Below are 22,385 nucleotides of genomic sequence, written 5' to 3'. Positions count from 1 at the left end.
TGTGATTTCAGTCCTTTTTGTTGGCAATTCTTGATTTCCAATTCTGCATGCACATTAGCTGTTTTCATATTGTCCATTACTGAGGTTGACACATCAGTAATTTTAGTTGGGTTAGTTTCTGCTCAACTGGACAATTCAGCAAAGAGTTTTTATTCACAGGAACAATTTTGGAACTGTGACACTCCAGATCACACATCTCTTTCCTTTCATCCAGTTTACTTCAAAGTTCGAGAATCTCGTTGCTGTTCTCCCGACGAAATTCTAATAGTCCGTTAGTTTTGGTTTTTAATTCTGCATTCAACCAATTATTCTGATTTATCAACAATTCCTTTTCTTGTTCAAGGCATTTTACCTGATATTTCATAGTAATTACTGATGCGTGAAGTTCATCAAATTTGAAGTGAAGATCGGCCTTTGTTAAGTTTGCTACTACAAGTTTATCATTTAGACATTTCAATTCCTCAGTCAAGTGTTCTACTTTCTACAACTGATTCTCAATTGTTCTCACTAATTCTCTTCTCTAATTAGCAGACTCCTCTTTCACATATGAAAGTTTCTACATGAGTCAGGTTTTCCTTCAATTGCTTGTTATCTGCAATAAGTATTTCATTTTTGGCCATAGTTTTATGAAGTTTGTTAAGATCAACGTGATCAACCACCTGCTACAATATAGTCGTTACCACATTACTGTCTCCACTAGACAAATCATTACCCAGAATAAAATCCACCCCTTCAAAAGGTGATTTAGGAATGATTCCCACCATAACAATTCCATTTACAAAGTGACTTTGTAAGTTAACTTCACACAAAGAAACAGGCTCATAAATTCCATTAATATCCCTCATTAATACTTTTTCCTTCACAAAACTACCTAGAACACAAATTGTATCATTAGTCACCATCAATGATTGACCTGCCCATGTATCTCTCAAAATTTTAATCTGCTTACTTATTTTGTTGGAGGAGTCAGGGGACACTTCTCCCTTCGAAACAAAACATCCAGAACCTCTGTTAGCCTGACCTCCTTCATCAGTAATCAAAGAAAAATTCTCTGGACCATCCTGAACCATATACCCCTTTCTTGTATGTTGTGAGGGAACATGTTTCATCTGTACCATGCTACAGTTTTAACAATCATTTCCTTTTCTGACGCAACCTTTCCTGAGGATTCCTTAGATGTTCCTACTACTGCATTAAATCTCTAGCAATCTGCTCTAAGAAGTCTCACCCTGTTACAATTAAAACACTTAGGCTTTCAAATGTCACTTCCACTTTCAGCACCTTCCTTTCTCATCTGAGGAGAAATTTCCTGAGAACTCTCACCAGCCCTTTCTTCCCTGGTTACTTGACTTCCTTTCAACTTCCCATCTTCTATCCTTCTTAGGTTTATGGGGATTACGGAAAAAGGGTTTAGATTTATGGACCAGTTCATAATCGTCAGCCATCTCTGCTCCCTGTCTGGCTGTTTTAACGTTCTGGCCTTCAACGTGGGTTCTAACTACAAGAGGAAGTGAATCTTTAAATTCTTCCAAGAGAATTATTTCCCTAAGAGCTTCATATGTTGTCTCTACCTTTAATGCTCTCACCCAACGGTCAAAATTACTTTGCTTTACCCTTTCAAATTCAATATAGATCTGTCCAGGCTGTTTCCTTATATTCAGAAATTTCTCCCTGTATGCCTCAGGGACTAACTCATATGCACTCAGAATAGCCTTTTTACTGCAGCACAATCTACCGAAACCTCCTCTGGGAGTGAAGCATAAACCTCATGAGCTCTACCTACCAACCTACTCTAAGAGTCCAGATTTCTTTTGGCCACTTCATTTGCTTAGCCACCTTTTCAAACAAAATAAAGAATGCTTCTGCATCCCTTTCCTCAAACTTTGGCAGAGCTTGTACAAATTTAAACATCTCTCCACCGGGTTCTGATCTGGAAATAAGTCCTTCCTCCCCTACTGGTGTCTCTTTTTTAATTGTCAGCATTCAAGCTGGAATTCTCTCTCTCTTTTTCTCTTTCCTCCTTTTCCACCCTTGTCATTTCTAATTCCCTTTCCTGTTTTCTTTTTCTCTCCTGCATTTCTGCCTGTTCCCTTTCAAATGCTCTTTCCTTTTCTTTTTCTGTTGTCTCTAACTCAAGTTTTTTCATTTGCAACTGAATTTGAGCCCATTCCAAAAACCCATCCCTTGGAGAACTCCAGAGAGTGGTGAATCTATGGAATTCATTGCCACAAAAGGCTGTGGAGGCCAGGTCATTGAGTGTATTTAAAACCAAGATAGATAGGTTCTTGATTGGTAGGGGGATCAAAGGTTACGGGGAGAAGGCCGGAGAATGGGGTTGAGAAACTTATCAGCCATGATTGAATGGCGGAGCAGACTTGATGGGCCAAATGGCCTAATTTCTGTTCCTATGTCTTATGGTCTTAACTCGGTCTTTCGGGTATTCTTTCCAATTTGAAATGCTGTGCTATATCTTCAATTATGTCTGATTTCCTCAACCCTTCGGGTAATTTTAACTCCAACTTATCTGCCAATTCCATTTGCTTTCTCTTGGTTAATTTCTGTAAACCAGTCCGAGTTACATTTTCCATCTGTAAAAAAGTCTTAGCAACCTCCAATGCCATTTCAAATTCCAACCTGTATTGTACCTCACAGCAACTCCAATTCCTATGTCCAGTACCTCTTTACCTCCAAGTACTTGTTAAAAGGATTCACAGATCCCACCAATGCTCAAGGATTTCCAGTTCCAGGCCAATTATTATTCCACATCCAATCACTCGCTCAGCATTTCAAATCCCGCAAGAGCCCCCCACTTTGTTACGATCCCAGCTAAGGTTACCCCCTGGACAATTCTGATACCAGAGTGGAACTCAGCTTGATAGATCCTAACTTTTATTTGTTTGTTTAGATACATGGAGAGTAGCTACTGAACAGATGCACAGGAGTCAGTTGATGAACTTTTAACAAAATAATAAAACATTTATTCAGGAATAAAAGATGAACAATACTCCCTCACTCACAACTATACCTTTACAGATGTATACAGATTTGTAAGGATAACATAAGTTACAAAAACTATCTTATACTCTAACGTACACAGTAAGTACACAGTCCATGTAAACGTATGGCATCCTGTGGTCAGACACACCACACTCTTAAACCAAGTGACAGATGCCACCTCAAACAGATGCAATTGCCTCCAGACACTTATCACACCGTGAGCCAAATAGTCGCACTGAATTCCGTCCTTCACACGAGGGTTTCCAATCTCCACTCTCCAAGACCTCACCTTGGATTCTTCTCCCAAACCAATGCTCAGATGCCTTCCATACACTCTGTCTCTCTGACTCAGCCATCAATAGTGCACCACTAGTTCAAATGCCCATTGCAAAGCTTACAGACCTTCAGTTGTCTCTTTGGACCTTTTTGCCTCTTGTAAGCTGTTCTCGCTTTAAATCTGCTTTCTGCAGCTTTTGTCCCTTTAGATCTGAAGGTTGGAACCTTTCTCTCTGCCCTTTACTCTGAACTTCACTTAAAAGGATCTTTTCCCAGGTTCCTGTCCTTCCTTTGACTAGAAGGTCTTCTTTGGACTTTCTCTTCTTCCGCTCCCCTGGATTTGTGAGGTTTTCCTTAGCTTTGGACTTGCTGTCTGTCCCCTTTAAGGCTGCTTCTGCTTCCCAGCTGTCTTCAAACCAACTGAACTCAAGCAGCTTCCAAAACAAACCTGCTGTTTCTCTTCTTGAGTGTGTGTGCATGTGTGTGGGGGGGTGGGGGGGCGCCTCTCCGAGCCTCTGTTGCTAGGCAACAGTGCAATCCTTCTACTCTTGTATGTTTACTTTCTCTTTAGGGGTTGCAAAACTCATTCAAAATGCAAGTGCCTTTCTAAAGTGCAACTAAAACGCCATCTTAATGCACAGATACAGAAATACAAATCAAACTTTAAAGTTTAACACGAAATCTCATTCCTAACACCCATAAATACCAATATAAATTAAACTATCGCTATTTCCTAATACTTGATAGTTACCTAGGAAATGTTAAGCAAATTAAAATCTCATCTAACACTTGGGTGCCTACCCCATCCCCCACTGACCCGAACAACTCCAGACCACCTGAACGCTCACCCCCTTGACTACCCACCCACTGGACTGACAACTATCCAGAGCACCCCACTACTTGACCCGACCTGATCACCCAACCTGACTAATTCCCCAATCACCCAACTAACCCCACCAAGCCAACTACCCATTTACCCACCTGCCCAACTCGTTCATCTGTCCATTCGTTCATTCATCCACTCACCCATTCACTGACCTACACTCATTCATTAACAAAACTGGACCTTTAAATACTTACCAGATAGTGCTGTAATAAAAGGGGGGCGCGGGGGCATGCCCTCTCTTCCCCCAAACCTACTGTGATCTGCTGGAGTTCCCTGGTAGATGGGTAGATGCTGTGCTGCCCATTTCTCTGACAGGGCAGTAATGTCGAGTTAGGAAAATCTTCGTGGGCAGCAGCAACATGCCCACGGTTGCCACTGACTGGATGATTCAGGCCATTTTGTATTTCTGTCCATCTATGATATGATGGGTGAGGGAGGAGGTCCAGGGATAGCTAGGCTAAATAGATGAGGGAGGTGATTGGGAGTACTGGGACCAGATGGAAACCTTGAGCCCCATAAAACTGTTCTGCCATTCAGTTAAATCTTAATAGACCTGTGTCTAAAGTCCATTTCAACCCTTGTTTCTATAACCCTGAATATCCTTGCCTAACAAAAATATATCACTCAGTTTTTACATTTTTCAAAATTAAAAGCCTTGATAGTTTTTGTGGGAGAGAGTTCCAGATTTCCACTACACTTTATGTGAAGAAGTGTTTCCTGACATCATCCCTGAAGGACCTAGATAGTTCTCATTTTAAGGATATACCCCTTTGTTCTGGACTTCCACGAGAGATGATTTCTCTGTATCTACACTGTCAGCTTATTTAATCATCTTATCATCTCAATTAGATCATCCCTTAATCATCTCTATCTTCATCATTCAAGGGAATGCAAGCCCTCATCTATGCAGCCCGGTGACTTGCATCCTAGATCTTATAAGATGTGACTGCAGAGATCGTAAATGGTTTTGATCTTCTAGAATTCTGGAACAGTCCATGTGGATAGGAAACTAGCAAACGTAATTCCACTATTCAAGAAAGAAGGGAGAGAAAAAATGGGGAACTTTAGGCAGTTAGCTTGATGGTAGGGAACATGATAGGAATTATTATTATTAAACTGATGTAGGCCACTTAGAAAATTTGCTTTACATTTCATTGTTTGCTATGTATCACGCAAACTCGCAAATGGGCCAAAGGCTGCCCTTCATTCTTGGGATGTGGGCGTCATTTCACGCCACTACTTTTTAAAATTCATTCATGGGATGTAGGCATCACTGGCTGGGCCAGTATTTATTGCCCATCCCTAATTTCCCTCGAGAAGGTGGTGGTGAGCTACCTTCTTGAAGCGCTGTAGTATATGTGGTGTAGGTACACCCACAGTGCTGTTAGGGAGAGAGTTCCAGGATTTTAATCACAATGCAGTGGTGACACAAATGGGATTTTCGCCAATAAGATGCTGCCATTATTCCAAAAGGCATTCTGCCTACCACACAATTAGCAACATTGTATATGAATTTCAGTGCCAGTTTGATGCCAGGTACATAGGCCGTATGTCCCAATAATTGGCTGAGTGAATCAACCAGCATGTTTCCCTGGCTGTTCATAATAGGCAAAGAATAGCTAGAGTATAGACCGTACATAACCAGCCCACACTTGCAAAACCCAAAGCAAAACATCTACTGTTAGATGTGATTCTGTGACTGGGCAGGACTTGCTGAACAATCCTGAGTGCACTAAAAGCTACACTAACAAACAATTTAAGATTATCAGTTGAGCTCATAAGGTGGCTCATTTATGCCTGGTAGAAGCGACATACATTCATACAGAGGGACTTGTTCTCTGCAAACAGAAGGAATATGTTCAAGCCTTGTGGCTTTTTTGAATTATCGGGAGCTTGAGGAGCATATAGTCCCCATTGCTTTCTCCATGGCAATGCCTCGGCCAATCAGAGCTGCCTTGCCAACCAATTAGCACCCTTTTCTCCTGTGTGTATAAATTGAGATTGTTTGAAATCTGACATTATTATGTTTGTCTTGATGAGTGTAAGACAAAAACCTTCGGCAAGATATCTCTCTTTTCAGCAATATTCAAGTTTTGTATTACTAAGCGACTGTTTTATATCCAAGCTACAATGGGGAACTTTAATTACCTGAATATAGAGTGGGATAGAAGTAGCATAACGGGCAGAGAGGGCAAGAGTTCCTTCGGTGTGTTCAGAAGAATTTTCTACAGCAGTATGGCTCTAGTCCAAGGAGAAAAGAGGCACTGCCAGACCTGGTTCTTAGTAATGAGGTGGGCCAAGTGGATCAAGTGTCAGTAGACAAAAAATTAGGGAATAATTATCATTGTATCTTAAAGTTTAGGCTGACCATGGAAAAGAACAAAGAACAATCTAGAGGAAGAATTAACTGGACAGAGTAGATAGGGAGAAGCTGCTCTTGCTCGTAAAAGGATCAAGAACGAGAGGGCACAGATTTAAAGTGATTTGCAAAAGAAGCAAATGTGACATGAGAAAAAAACTTTTTCACACAGCGAGTAGTTACGGTTTGGAACACATTGCTTGGAAGTGTGGTGGAGGCAGGTTCGATCGAGGCATTCAAGAGGGGATTAGATGATTATTTGAATAGAAACAATATGCAAGGGTAAGGGGAAAAGTCAGGGCAAAGTCACTAGGTCATAATGCTCATTTGGAGAGTCAATGCAGACACGATGGGCCGAATGGCCTCCTTCTGTGCCGTTAAAATCCTGTGGAGTCATGCCTACAGCTGCAACAACACTTATCTGTTCCCCAAACTAAGAATCCCCTATCACTATTGTTCTTCCATTCTTCTTTCTTCCTACCTGTGCAGCTGAGCCACCCATAGTGTCATGGACTTGACTCTTGCTGCACTCCTCTGTCGAACCATCGCCCTCACCAGTATTGAAAATGGAAAACTGGTTAGCAAGTCAGGTGGACTCGGGGGACTCCTGCACTACCTGCCTGGTTCTCTCAGACTGGCGGTCACCCAATCCCTCTCTGCCTACACAATTTTAACTTGCGGCGTGACCACCTCCCTAAACGTGCTATCCATGGAGTTCTCTTCTTCGCAAATGCCCCACAGTGACTTCAGCTGCTGCTCTAGCTCCAAAACCCAGAGTTCCAGCTTTTGCAGTTGGTGACACCTCATGCAAATGTGTTTGTCTGGCATACAAGGTGCGTCCACGACTTGGCACATTCCACTTGGCCGAGATGCCCTGCCATATAATAAAATAGTGTGCAATTTTAAGGTAAGTAGAATAACTTACCAGTTACTCACCAATCAGCTTCTTCTGCTGCACCAATGTAAGAACCAAATACTGAAGGGTGAAAAAGGTAAAAAAAGAGCACCTCCTTCCCCTGTTCACCGAACTCCCTCACTCAAAACTCCTATCTGGGAAGTAGCTAGTGTAACCCCACTTCTTAGAAGGGAAGGAGAGAGAGGCCGAAAAACTACAGACATGTTAGTTTGGCATCAATAGTAGGGAAAATGTTAGCATCTATTATAAAGGCTGTGATAACTCAACAATTAGAAAATAATTATATGACTGGGCAGAGTCAACATGGATTTATGAAAGGGAAATGATGTTTGATAAACCTGATAGAATTTTTTTGAGAATGCTACTTGTATCATAGATAAAGGAGAACGACTGGGTGTAGTGTATTTGGATTTTTTTGAAGACTATCAATAAGGAGGTTAGGAAACAAAATTAGAGCACATGGGATTGGGTTGAGAATTGGTTCACAGACAGAAAACAGTAGGAAAAAATGGCCATTCTCAAGATGGCAGGCTTTTACTCACGGGGGGGTACCACAAGGGTCAATCCTTGGGTTGCAGCTGTTCACATCTACAGAAATGATTTGGATGTGGCAACCAAATGTAATATTTCTAAATTTGCTGATGACAAAACTAGGTGGGAATGTAAGATGAGGAAAACGCAAGAAGGCTTCAAAGGGATTGGACGGGCTAAGTGAATAAGAACATGGCAGATAGAATATAATGTGGAAAAACATGAAGTTATTCACTTTGGCAGGAAAAACAGAAATACAGAGTATTTCTTGAATGGTGAGAGGTTGGGAAGTGTTGATACCCAAAGGGACCTGGAAGTCCTTATTCATGTGTCAAGGAAAGATAGCTTGCAGTTGCAGCAAGCAATTAGGAAGGCAAATGGTATATGGTGTACTCAAGAGGGTTTCTTAGGCCACTATGACAAGGAACCGACTAGGGAACAAGGATGTCTTAGTGCACAACAAAAACAGAATTACCTGGAAAAACTCAGCAGGTCTGGCAGCATCGGCAGAGAAGAAAAGAGTTGACGTTTCGAGTCCTCATGACCCTTCAACAGAACTGCTGTCTTACTGCAGCTGTACAGGGATTTGGTGAGACCATACCTGGAGCAGCGTGTGCAGTTTTGGTCGCTTTATCTAAGAAACAATATAGTTTGCCATAGACGGAGTGCAGCAAAGGTTCACCAGACTGATTCCTAGGATGGGAGTGTTGCCCTATAAGGAGAGATTGGGCCAACTAGGCCTTTATTCACTGGTGTTTAGAAAAATGAGAGGAGGTCTCATTGGAACGTATAAAATTCTGACAGGGCTGGACAGACTGGATACAGCGATGATATTTCCTCTGGCTGGGGTGTCTAGAACAAGAGGTCACAGTCTCAAGATACGGGATGGTCTTTTTTTTTTTAAATTCATTCACGGGATGTGGGCTTCACCAGCTAGTCCGGCATTTATTGCCCATCCCAAGTTGCTCTTGAGAAAGTGGTGGTGAGCTGCCTTCTTGAACCTCAGCAGTCCATGTGGTGTAGGTACACCCACAGTGCTGCTAGGGAGGGTTTTCCTAGGAATTGCCATCCTAGGAATCAGTCTGGTGAACCTTCGCTGCACTCCTCTATGGCAAAGTATATTCTTTCTTAGATAAGGAGACCAAAACTACAAACGCAGCTCCAGGGGTGGCCTCACCAAAGCCCTGTACAGCCGCAGTAAGGCATCCTTGTTCCAGGATTTTAACCCAGCGACAGTGAAGGAACAGCAATATATTTCCAAGTCAGGATGGCGATATATCTTGTGATGAGGAGAAACTTCTTCACTCAGAGGGTGGTGAACCTATGGAATTCTCTACCACAGGAGGCTGTGGAGACCAGTTCACTGAATATAGTTAGGAAAGAAATAGATACCAATTTCTGGGCTCAAAAGGCATCAAGGGTATGGGGAGAATGCAGGGTACGGCGTTGAGATAGAGGATCAACCATGATCATATTGAATGGCGGAGCAGGCTCGAAGGGCCAAATGACCTACTCCTGCTCCTATTTCCTATGTTTCTATGAACAGGCTATCCTAGATTTGGTATTATGCAATGAGAAGGGGTTAATTACTAATCTTGTTGTGTGGGGTCCTTTAGGGAACCGTGACCATAACGGAATTCTTCATTACGATGGAAAGTGAAGGAGTCCGATCTGAAACTAGGGTCCTAAATCTTAACAAAAGAAACTACGAAGGTATGAGGTGTGAGTCGGCTAAGGTAGATTGGGGAACTTCATTAAAAGGCATGACAGTGGATAGACAATGGCTAATATTTAAGGAATGAATGTATGCATTGCAACAGTAATATATTCCTTTCTGGCACAAAAACACAACAGGAAAAGTGGCCCAACCATGGCTAACAAAAGAAATTAAGGATAGTATTAGATCCAAAGAGGAGTCATATAAAGTTGCTAGAAAAAGTAGCAAGCCTGAGGATTGGGAGTAGTTTAGAATTCAGCAGAGGACCACCAAGAGGGGAAAAATAGAGTACGAGAGTAAACTTGCAAGGTGCATAGAAGCAGACTGTAAAAGCTTCTATAAGTATGTAAAAAGAAAAGGATTAATGAAGATAAATATAGGTCCCCTACAGTCTGAAACGGGAGAATTTATAATAGAGAACAAGGAAACGGCAGAGCAATTAAACAACATCAGTTCTGTCTTCACGGGGGAAGGCGCAAATAACTTCCCAGAAATACTAGGGAATCCAGAGTCCAGTGAGGAGGAATTGAAGGAAATTAGTATTACTAAAATAATAATGCTGGAGAAATTAAATGTTGCTGAAAGCTGATAAATCCCCAGGACCCAATAATCTACATCCCAGGATATTAAAGGAGGTGGGCATGGAAATAGTGAATGCATTGATTGGCATCTTCCAGAATCTTCAAAATTTTGGAACAGTCCTGGCAGATTGCAAGGTGAAAAATGTAACCCCACTATTTAAAAAAGGAGGGAGGGAGAAAGCAACAAATTACAGGCCTAATCTCAGTAGTAGGGAAAATGCTAAACTCTGTTATAAAGGGTATGATGACAGGACACTTAGAAAATATCAATGGGATTAGACAAAGTCAACATAGATTTATGAAAGGGAAATCATGTTTAACAAACCTACTGCAGTTCTATGAGGATGTAACTGGCAAAATAGATAAGGGAGAACCAATGGATGTGGTGTATTTGGATTTTCAGAAAGCTTTTGATAAAGTCCCACATAAGAGGTTAGTGTGTAAAATTAAGGCACATGAGATTGGGGGTAATATATTGGCATGGATTGAGAATTGGTTAGCAGACAGGAAACAGAGTAGGAATAAATGGGTCTTTTTCAGAGTGGCAGGCGGTGATGAGCGGGATACCACAGGGATCAGTGCTTGGGCTCCAGCTATTCACAATGTATATCAATGATTTGGATGAGGGAACCAAATGTAATATTTCCAAGTTTGCTGATCTCATGAAACTTGGTGGGAATGTGAGCGATGAGGAGGGTGTTATGAGGCTTAGACAAGTAGAGTGAGTGGACAAATACATGATTGCAGTATAACGTGGATAAGTGTGAAGTTATCCACTTTGATAGGAAAAACAGAATGGCAGAGCATTATTTAAATGGTAATAGGTTGGGAAATGTTGATGTACAAAGGGACCTGGATGTCTTTGTACCCCAATCATTGAAAGCAAGCATGCTAGTGCAGCAAGCAGTTAAGAAGGTAAATGGTATGTTGGCCTTCATTGTGACAGGACTTGAGTGCAGGAGCCAGGATGTTTATTGCAGCTGTACAGGGCCTTGGTGAGACCACTCCTGGAGTATTGAGTGCACTTTTGGTCTCCTTACTTCAGAAAGGATTTACTTGCCATAGAAGGAGTGCAGCAAAGGTTCACCAGACTGATTCCTGGAATGGCAGGATTGTTATATGAGGAGAGATTGGGCCGACTAGGTCTGTTTTCACTGGAGTTTAAGAATGAGAGGTGACCTAATTGAGGAGCCGGGAGCTGGAGAGGAGCCGGGAGCTGGAGAGGAGCGCGAGAGGAGCGTGAGAGGAGTCGGGAGTTGAAGAGAAGCTGGGAGAGTAGGGGGTGACCGAGGGAGTTTGGTGAGGAGAGATCAAGGTGATCCTTTGAGCACCATGAGTACGGCCGGGTACGCATTTACTGTTTTTATTGCTTATAGTCTTTAAGGTCTTATTTTGTGGTTCATCATTTGTAGTGGCTATATTCTGTAATAACGAGGAGCAGGGAAGAAGGGCCCAAGAGTAACTGATATTAAGTATCTTCCAAAAGGTTTATTTTAATTGAATGGGGTAAGTCATAGCAGGAGAGCTCAAAGCCGTGGTGTGCTCCTCCTGCTCCATGTGGGAAGCCAAGCACATTTCCAGTGGCCGGGGCTAGCATGTGTGTGGGAAGTGTCTCCAGCTGCAGCTCCTGGAAGCCTGGGTTTTGGAGCTGGAGACATTGTGGAGCATGCGCGAAGCGGAGAGTTTTGTGGAAAGCACATATAGTGAGGTGGGGGCTCAGGCTGCAGGCTAAGAGCCCGCAGGCAGGAAGGGAATGGGTGACCACCAGGCAAAGCAAGAGGACTAGGCAGGAAGCGCAGGAATCTCCTGTGGCTATTCCCCTCTGAAACAGATATACCGCTTTGGATACTGTTGGGGGGAATGGCCTCTCAAAAGAAGCAGCAACAGAAGGGGAATTAAAGTAAAGAACAAAAGACAGAAAGCGGAATAAGAAAAGTGATAGCCAGAGAAATCAAGGGCAAGAATCAAACAGGGCCTCAGTGAAAAATAGTGGGAACAGGACAAGTAATGTTAAAAAGACAAGCCTTAAGGCTTTGTGCCTTAACGTGAGGAGCATTCGCAATAAAGTGGATGAATTAACCGTGCAAATAGATGTAAACAGGTATTATATAGTCGGGAATACGGAGACATGGCTGCAGGGTGACCAGGGATGGGAACTGAACATCCAGGGATATTCAGTATTTAGGAAGGGCAGACAAAAAGGAAAAGGTGGTGGAGTGGCATTGCTGGTTAAAGAGGAAATTAACGCAATAGTGAGGAAAGATATTAGCTCCAACAATGTGAAATCTGTATGAGTAGAGCTGAGAAACAGTAAGGGGCAAAAAACGTTAGTGGGAGTTGTATAGAGACCCCCAAACTGTAGTGGTGATGATGGGAATGGCATTAAACAGGAAATTAGAGACGCATGTAATAAAGGAACATCTGTAATTATGTGACTTTAATATGCATATAGATTGGGCAAATCAAATTAGTAACAATACCATAGAGGAGGAATTCCTGGAGTGTATATGGGATGTTTTTCTGGACCAACACATTATGGAACCAACGAGAGAACAGGCCATCCTAGACCGGGTATTGTGTAATGAGAAAAGAATAATTGGCAATCTAGCTGTGCGAGGCCCCTTGGGGATGAACAACCATAATATGATAGAATTCTTCATGAAGATGGAGAGTGACGTTGTTGATTCTGAGACTTGGGTCCTGAATCTTAATAAAGGAAACTACGATGGTATGAGGCGCGAGTTGGCTATGATGGATTGGGAAACATTACTTAAAGGGATGTCGGTGAATAGGCAATGGCAAACATTCAAAGAGTGCATGGGTGAACTGCAACAATTGTTTATTCCTGTCTGGCGCAAAACAGGAAAGGTGACCAAACAATGGCTTACAAAGGAAATTAGAGATAGTATTAGATGCAAGGAAGAGGCATTCAAATTGGCCAGAAAAAACAACAGACCTGAGGATTGGGAGCAGTTTAGAATTCAGCAAAGGAGGACCAAGGGATTGATTAAGAAGAGGAAAATAGAGTACAAGAGTAAGCTTGCAGGGAACATAAAAACTGACTGTAAAAGTTTCGATAGGCAAATGAAGAGAAAAATATTGGTGAAGACAAATGTAGGTCCCTTACAGTCAGAAACAGGGGAATTTATAATGGGGAACAAAGAAATAGCTGGCCAACTAAATACATACTTTGGTTCTGTCTTCACAAAGGAAAACACTAATAACATACCAGAAATGTTGGGGAACACAGGGTTTAGTGACAGGGAGGAACTGAAAGAAATCAGTATTAGTAGGGAAATGGTGTTGGGGAAATTGATGGGATTGAAGACCGATAAATCCCCAGGGCCTGATAATCTACATCCCAGAGTACTTAAGGAAGTGGCCCTAGAAATAGTAGATGCATTGGTGGTCACCTTCCGAGATTCTATAGGCTCTGGAACTGTTCCTACAGATTGGAGAGTAGCTAATGTAACTCCACTATTTCAAAAGGGAGGCAGAGAGAAAACAGGGAATTACAGACCAGTCAGCCTGACGTCAGTAGTGGGGAAAATTCTAGAGTCCATTTTAAAGATTTAATAGCTGAGCACGTGGAAAACAGTGGCAGAATTGGACAGAGTCAGCATGGATTTATGAAAGGGAAATCATGCTTGACAAATCTACTGGAATTTTTCAAGGATGTAACTAGTAGAGGTGATGAGGGGGAGCCAGTGGATGTGGTTTATTTGGACTTTCAGGAAGCTTTTGACTAAGACCCACATAAGAGATTGGCGTGTAAAATTAAAGCGCATGGGATTGGGGGTAGTGTATTGAGATGGATAGAAAACTGATTGGCAGACAGGAAACAAAGAGTAGGAATAAACGTGTCTTTTTCTGAATGGCAGACTAGTGGGGTACTGCAGGGATCGGTGCTGGGACCCCAGCTACTCACAATATATATTAATGATTTAGCTGAAGGAACTAAATGTACTATCTCCAAATTTGCAGATGATACAAAGCTGGGTGGGAGGGTGAGCTGTGAGGAGGTTGCAGAGATGTTTCACTGTGATTTGGACAAGCTGAGTGGGCAATGCATGGCAGATGCAGTATAATGTAGATAAATATGAGATTATTCCATTTTGGTAGCAAAAACAAGGAGGCAGATTATCTGAATGGCTATAAATTGAGAGAGGGGAATGTGCAACAAGACCTGGGTGCCTTTGTACACCAGTCACTGAAGGTAAGCATGCAGGTGCAGCAGGCGGTAAAGAAGGCAAATGGTATGTTGACCTTCATAGCCAGAGGATTCGAGGACAGGAACAGGGATGTCTTGCTGCAATTGTACAGGGCCTTGGTGAGACCACACCTGGAATATTGTGTGCCGTTTTGGTCTCCTTATCTGAGGAAATATATACTTGCTATAGAGGGAGTGCAGTGAAGGTATATCTCACTGATTCTTGGGCTGGCAGAACTGACGTATGAGGAGAGATTGAATCATTAGGATTATATCCACTGTAGTTTAGAAGAAAATGGGGGGAACTCACAGAAACCTATAAAATTCTAACAGGACTAGACAGGGTAGATGCAGGAAGAATGTTCCCGATGGTGGGGGAGTCCAGAACCAGGGGTCACAGTCTGAGGATATGGGGCAGACTATTTAGGACTGAGATGAGGAAAAATTTCTTCACCCAGAGAGTGGTGAGCCTGTGGAATTTGTTACCACAAAAAGTAGTTGAGACCAAAACATTGTACGCTTTCAAGGAGGAGATGGATATAGCTCTTGGAGCGAAAGGGATCAAAACATATGGGGAGAAAGCGGGAGCAGGCTATTGAGTTGGATGATTAGCCATGATCATAATGAATGGCGGAGCAGGCTTGAAGGGCTGAATGGCCTACTCCTGCTCCTATTTCTATGAAACTTACAAAATTCTTACAGGGCTGGACAGACTGGAAGCAGGGATGATATTTCCTCTGGTTGGGGTATCTAGAACAAGGGGTCACAGTCTCAGGAATTCAGCATAGATCATTTAGGTATGTGACTGAGGAGAAACTTCTTCACTCAGAGGGTGGTGAACCTGTACAATTCTCTACCACAGAGGCTGTGGAAGCCAAGTCACTGAATATATTTAAGAAGGAACTAGATAGATTTCTGGACTCTAAAGGCATCAAGGGGTATAGAGAGAGTGGGAGTACAGCTTCAAGATAGAGGATCATCCATGATCATATTGAATGGCAGAACAGGCTCGAAGAGCGGAATGACCTACTCCTGCTCCCATCTTCTATGTTTCTATGTTTCATCGCAATGAGATTTGAGTGCAGGGGCAAAGATGTCTTGCTGCAATTGTATAGAACCTTGGCGAGGCCACATCTGGGGTATAGTGTACTGTTCCAATCCCCTTATCTAAGGACGGATGTACTTGCCAGAGTGCAACAGAAGTTTACCAGGCTAATCCCTGGCATGGCAGGATTGTCTTATTAGGAGCAATTGAGGAGACTGGGCCTGTATTCTCTGGAGTTTCAAAGAATGAGAGGTGAGCTCATTGAAACTTACAAAATTCTTACAGGTAATGACAGTAGATGTGGATAGGTTGTTTCCCCTAGCTGATAAGTCTAGAACCAGAGAACACAATCTCAGAATAAGGAGCAGGCCATTTAAGACTGAAATGAGGAGGAATTTCTTCACTCAGAACCTTTGGAATTCTCTACTCCAAAGATCTGTGGAAGCTCAATCATTGAGTATGTTCAAAAAAATGACATCAAGGGATATGGGGATAGTGGGGATAAATGGCATAGAGGTAGATGATCAACCATGATCTGTTTGAACAGCAGAGCAGGCTCAACATGACAAATGGCCTACTCCTGTTCCTATTTCTGCGTTCCTATACCTATTCTCAAACCATTGACTGCTGCAGCACATAGCAGTGTTTATGCCAGGGATAAGGCACAACCAGCAATTTGCAGAAGTTAAGCAATTAATAGTCAAAAATATACCACAGTAGGTTTGAGAATGATGCCAACAAGCAAAGGATTGAAAAGTTCATTGTTAGAAGGAGAGCCATGACCAGGGGACAGTGATGTACGAGATGAAGAAGTTACAAAGGAAGGCTTCAAAAACTAGAGCAACTGAAACATCTTAACATGTGATGAAGGGGGATATAAGGAGAATTTTCATAAGTATGAAAGGATAAACAGTGAATGATTGTTTGCATTGATTGGGAAATTGATTTAAAAAAAATTTGGACTGAGAATTAACATTAAAAGAATGAAGGGGTAAAGTAAGAAACTTTTGTACATAGAGCATTATGAGATAAATGTTAAATGTTTTATGACACTGGGCTATATAGTGAGGCAAAGACTTAACATTTAAAAGAGGAACTGGATATGATTTCAGAAGGAAGAATACAGAAATAAGGGAGGGAAACAGGCTTACAATGGAGATTTCCAATGAAGAACTGGCACACGAGTGACAGGTCAATTAGCCTTCTAGGCAGTAAGTTCCAGGAACTGTCCCCATCCAAAACATGGCAGGGAGATACCTTCCACCTGAAGTCATGTTGCCAATCTCAGTTCAGTTGCTTGGTTCGGTTGGCACTATAAACTGTGCTAACCCTGCACTGTAAACTTGCATTGGAAGATCAAATTAGCTGTCATTGGTAACATTTCCCCAACATTCCCAAGTTGACTTCAAGTGAAGAGGACCATCTATGACCTCAATCAAACAGAACAGAATGTTACAGTGCAGAAAATGTGCACGTGAAAAATGTTACCAAGATCGTTCGTTCAAACAAAAAGAAGATAGCCGTCTAAATTCAAAAACAATCCTCAACCACTATCCCAGTAACCCAAAAGGCATGGTGCAGACAGCAGCAGAGCTGGCCGGTGCAGACAGCAGCAGAGCTGGCCTGTGCTGACAGCAGCTGAGACGCAGTTAAATGCTCCCAACATTCTGAAATTTTTTGCCGATTCAGTCATGCATTTTTGTTATTGTTGAAAGTGCTGTGGAATTACACTGCAGAAGTTGAAGACCATGGTGGTCCCTGAAGGACTCGAGCAAAATAGCCAGGTCCTTTGTTCATGGGGAGAATGCAACCCATTTGGCCATTCAAACAAGAAATAAAGCAATAGGCCTGGGAAGGGAGGGAAGAGAAAGAGAGATGAAACAGAAAGGAGAAAATAGTTTGGACCTAATTACATTTACCAGCATTTCCTCCAGCCAGCTACAGATGAACAATTTCTTGCTTAAATGCTTTATGATGAATGTTAAGATGCAGTGATTAAACATGTTTGAACTCATCTGTGCACTTTTGAAACTGCCAAGCAGATTTGCCCACGAATGTTATTACCTAAGCTAATACCACTAAACCTGGTTGGATTGTCAAGAAAAATGGCTTGCGAACACCAAGTATATCTGCACAATCTGTAATGATTAAATTTGGTTTTACTTGGCTGAACAATCCAGGAATTTAAGAGGGATTCCCATGCACTATGAACACACCACTGGCAAAAATCACATGCAGCATTCCATAGCTGTGTGGCTGTACGACCCATGGACAATTGCTGCCTGTGTAAACAAGTCTTCCTTACAATATCAGAAGAAATAAAATGAAGGGGACAGGTAAGCAATCTAAAGACACACAAGATATTTACAGTTTTTTCATAAAGGTTTTCTTCATATTTTGAAATGGAATGAACATTTTGTCAATAAAAAATTGGCATCGGGGTGACAGCCATACACAAACACAGACAGACACATACCTATGGGTATAGGCAACGGCAGAGATACATCACACACTCAGAAGTACAAAAATGACATTCACGTAAACCCCATCACCCAGCAAGCTCCCATCCCAGGAGGGGCTGAAGTTGCCAAGCTGGAGTCAGAGTTCCATTGAACTCACTGCAGGAAAGGCTTTTCATGCTCTCCTTCATTATATTCTCAGCATCAAAACTTATCAATTAAAGACAAAGCGTGGCCCAAGCAACCACACCACATGTCCTAGCAAAGACCAAGAGGTATATGTTTCCTTCAACCTACAATTAGAAACAGTCAATCGGTGAAGGAGCAATCAGTTAGCCATAGAATCCAGGATATTAACTTTACATTCCACAGTTAGAGCAACATTAAGGAAGGGAATCAATCCCGACGGATGAATGGCACAATAGGTCACCCTTCTTCCCTTACCTTACCTGGTGGAAACAAAGGGGAAGAAAACATTGGTCTGGGGGTTCTGCCTAAATTCTTGACCAAAGAGGTGGAACTGGGCCAGTTCACTGTTGGAAACAGCCCTCTCACTGACCACAACCTTCCACCCCACAGCCCCTCAAGTGTCATACCAAATCCTTTACCCCAGGCCCTGCATTGGCCATTGGCCATATCAAACACTTCGCCCGCCCCCTTATTGGGCATATACCCACCACCCCAACCCCCTCACCACCACCCCCCTGCCAGGTCTGTCCCACTGGACTCTCCCCCCTTGCGACCAGGTCCCTCACCCATCAGACGCTCGTTCCCCCCCCCCCCAAGCCCCTCATCCACCAGATACTCTCACTCCCCCTCCCCCCAAGTCCCTCACTCACCAGACACTCTCCTCCCCCCAAGTCCCTCACTCACCACTCTCCCTACCCTCCCCCCAAGTCCCTCACTCACAACACTCTCACTCCCCCTCCCCCCGACACTCTCCCTCCCCCCAAGACCCTTACTCACCAGACACTCTCCTCCCCCCAAGTCCCTCATTCACCACTCTACCTCCCCTCCCCCCAAGTCCCTCACTCACTCACCAGACACTCTCAGTCCTCCCCTGCCCCGACACTCTCCCTCCCCCAGGTCCCTCACTCACCGGACAACCTCCCTCCCTCCCCCAGGTCCCTCACTCACCGGACAATCTCCCTCCCTCCCCCAGGTCCCTCACTCACCGGACAATCTCCCTCCCTCCCCCAGGTCCCACTCACCGGGACAATCTCCCTCCCTCCCCCAGGTCCCTCACTCACCGGACAACTCCCTCCCTCCCCCAGGTCCTCACTCACCGGACAACCTCCCTCCCTCCCCAGGTCCCTCACTCACCGGACAACCTCCCTCCCTCCCCCAGGTCCCTCACTCACCGGACAACCTCCCTCCCTCCCCCAGGTCCCTCACTCACCGGACAACCTCCCTCCCTCCCCCAGGTCCCTCACTCACCGGACAACCTCCCTCCCTCCCACAGGTCCCTCACTCACCGGGACAACCTCCCTCCCTCCCCCAGGTCCCTCACTCACCGGACAACCTCCCTCCCTCCCCCAGGTCCCTCACTCACCGGACAACCTCCCTCCCTCCCCCAGGTCCCTCACTCACCGGACAACCTCCCTCCCTCCCCCAGGTCCCTCACTCACCGGACAACCTCCCTCCCTCCCCCAGGTCCCTCACTCACCGGACAACCTCCCTCCCTCCCCCAGGTCCCTCACTCACCGGACAACCTCCCTCCCTCCCCCAGGTCCCTCACTCACCGGACAACCTCCCTCCCTCCCCCAGGTCCCTCACTCACCGGACAACCTCCCTCCCTCCCCCAGGTCCCTCACTCACCGGACAACCTCCCTCCCTCCCCCAGGTCCCTCACTCACCGGACAACCTCCCTCCCTCCCCCAGGTCCCTCACTCACCGGACAACCTCCCTCCCTCCCCCAGGTCCCTCACTCACCGGACAACCTCCCTCCCTCCCCCAGGTCCCTCACTCACCGGACAACCTCCCTCCCTCCCCCAGGTCCCTCACTCACCGGACAACCTCCCTCCCTCCCCCAGGTCCCTCACTCACCGGACAACCTCCCTCCCTCCCCCAGGTCCCTCACTCACCGGACAACCTCCCTCCCTCCCCCAGGTCCCTCACTCACCGGACAACCTCCCTCCCTCCCCCAGGTCCCTCACTCACCGGACAACCTCCCTCCCTCCCCCAGGTCCCTCACTCACCGGACAACCTCCCTCCCTCCCCCAGGTCCCTCACTCACCGGACAACCTCCCTCCCTCCCCCAGGTCCCTCACTCACCGGACAACCTCCCTCCCTCCCCCAGGTCCCTCACTCACCGGACAACCTCCCTCCCTCCCCCAGGTCCCTCACTCACCGGACAACCTCCCTCCCTCCCCCAGGTCCCTCACTCACCGGACAACCTCCCTCCCTCCCCCAGGTCCCTCACTCACCGGACAACCTCCCTCCCTCCCCCAGGTCCCTCACTCACCGGACAACCTCCCTCCCTCCCCCAGGTCCCTCACTCACCGGACAACCTCCCTCCCTCCCCCAGGTCCCTCACTCACCGGACAACCTCCCTCCCTCCCCCAGGTCCCTCACTCACCGGACAACCTCCCTCCCTCCCCCAGGTCCCTCACTCACCGGACAACCTCCCTCCCTCCCCCAGGTCCCTCACTCACCGGACAACCTCCCTCCCTCCCCCAGGTCCCTCACTCACCGGACAACCTCCCTCCCTCCCCCAGGTCCCTCACTCACCGGACAACCTCCCTCCCTCCCCCAGGTCCCTCACTCACCGGACAACCTCCCTCCCTCCCCCAGGTCCCTCACTCACCGGACAACCTCCCTCCCTCCCCCAGGTCCCTCACTCACCGGACAACCTCCCTCCCTCCCCCAGGTCCCTCACTCACCGGACAACCTCCCTCCCTCCCCCAGGTCCCTCACTCACCGGACAACCTCCCTCCCTCCCCCAGGTCCCTCACGGACCAGGACCTCAATTCCCCCCCCAAGTCGCCGCTCACTCATCGATCCTTTCGCGGCCGCAGAATCTTTGCTCTGATTCAGTTGAAGTTTTTCAGTTAAATTGGTCACAATTATTTCTCCTCAGTCACCTCCTGGTCCTGACTTCCCTTCGCTGACCCCGGTACCCCCCGCCCCCGCCGGGCAGCGGCCGTCACTTACCCTCGGTCTCTTGCGGGGCGATGTTGCTGTGGCCGGAGCCCCGCGGGCTGGAAACTTTCATCAGTTCGGAGCAGCTCGGGCTGTGGATGTGGGAGCGAGCGGAGCCGCAGAGCAGGGAAAGGGCCAGGGCCAGAGCCAGAGCCGGGGCCGGGGCGCACAGCGGGAGCGGCGGGTACATAGTGGGAGCCCGGGGCAAGGAGCAGGCCGCTCGGTGCAGGTAGCTGGGGGGGTCGCGTCTGGGCCGCTCTCCTGCCCTCCCGGCGGGAAGGGGAATTCCGGGAGCCGGGGACGGGGGCACCGGCCTGGGAGCGGCTGACAAAGAAGCTGCGGGAACACGCGGCCTGGAGCCGGGAGCTCAGCACCGCCGCTGGACACTGACCGACCCCATGTCCATCACCACAGCCCCCCCCCCAGCTAAACACCACAAAGAGCAGAGAGTGATCACAGGCCGCGGCCGCCCGCCTCCATGGGCTGGATCGCCTGGTGGATTCCCGGCGGTGGGGGGGGGGGAATCCGCTCCGACTTCCCAACTTTGTACCGCGGCCCCCGAATCCCAGCATAAACTTTACCGCAGCCCCATTGGTCAACTCGGAGCGTCAATCAGAGGCTCGACTTCTTTGATTGGATCAAAGATGCGCTGGGGGCGGAGCCAAGGCGCAAAGTTAATGAATGAAACTTGGTGATAAAGCGACTCATTCACAATGTGGGAAAGTGAGGAATAGAAAGAGGGAAATAGAGAAGAAAAAAAGCACTTTCCAGGTGAAGCAGCGATTTACTGCGTGTCTTTCAGGTTGGTCTAATGCACTCGCTGCTCACAATGCGGTCTCCTCCACACTCGGGAAACCAAACATAGACCGGGTGATCGCTTTGGGGAACACCTCCTTTCAGTCCTCAAGCATATAACCCCGACCTTCCGCCCATTTGCCATTTCAATTTGCTGCTTAGTTTTCAAGCTCACATTTCTGTCCTCAACCTGCTGCAGTGTTCCACTGAAGCCCAACGCAACCCTGAAGAACAGAACCTCATCTTCCCCTTAGGTACTTGACAACCTTTTGGAGTCAACGCTGAGTTCAACAACTTCAAACCATGAAGTCTGTCCTCCATAAAACCATAGAAAAGTTCCGTGCAGAAAGGCCATTCAGCCCATCATGTCTGTGGCTGCCAAAAAGAGAAAAAATGAAATTAGCCACTTATCTTTAATCCCACTTTCCAGCACCTGGTCCGTAGCCTTGCAGGTTACAGCACTTCAGATGCA

The 22,385-nt window shown here is 45.9% G+C and overlaps 1 protein-coding gene across 1 annotated transcript in view; it reads right to left on the bottom strand.

Moving 5' to 3' along the window:
* Nucleotides 1-21,680, bottom strand: part of gpc4 (glypican 4) — a 258,786-nt gene extending 237,106 nt beyond the window's left edge. Inside the window, exon 1 of the mRNA XM_041195585.1 lies at nucleotides 21,131-21,680. Within this exon, the coding sequence (XP_041051519.1) occupies nucleotides 21,131-21,308 (178 nt within the window). The 5' untranslated portion in view covers nucleotides 21,309-21,680. The remainder of the gene's footprint in view (nucleotides 1-21,130) is intronic.
* Nucleotides 21,681-22,385: the final 705 nt, after the last annotated feature.

This window comes from Carcharodon carcharias, chromosome 9 (genome assembly GCF_017639515.1).
Source record: "Carcharodon carcharias isolate sCarCar2 chromosome 9, sCarCar2.pri, whole genome shotgun sequence".
NCBI lineage: Eukaryota > Metazoa > Chordata > Chondrichthyes > Lamniformes > Lamnidae > Carcharodon > Carcharodon carcharias.
Note: the sequence above shows the minus strand (reverse complement) of the source record. Positions and strands in the feature narration are given on the sequence as shown.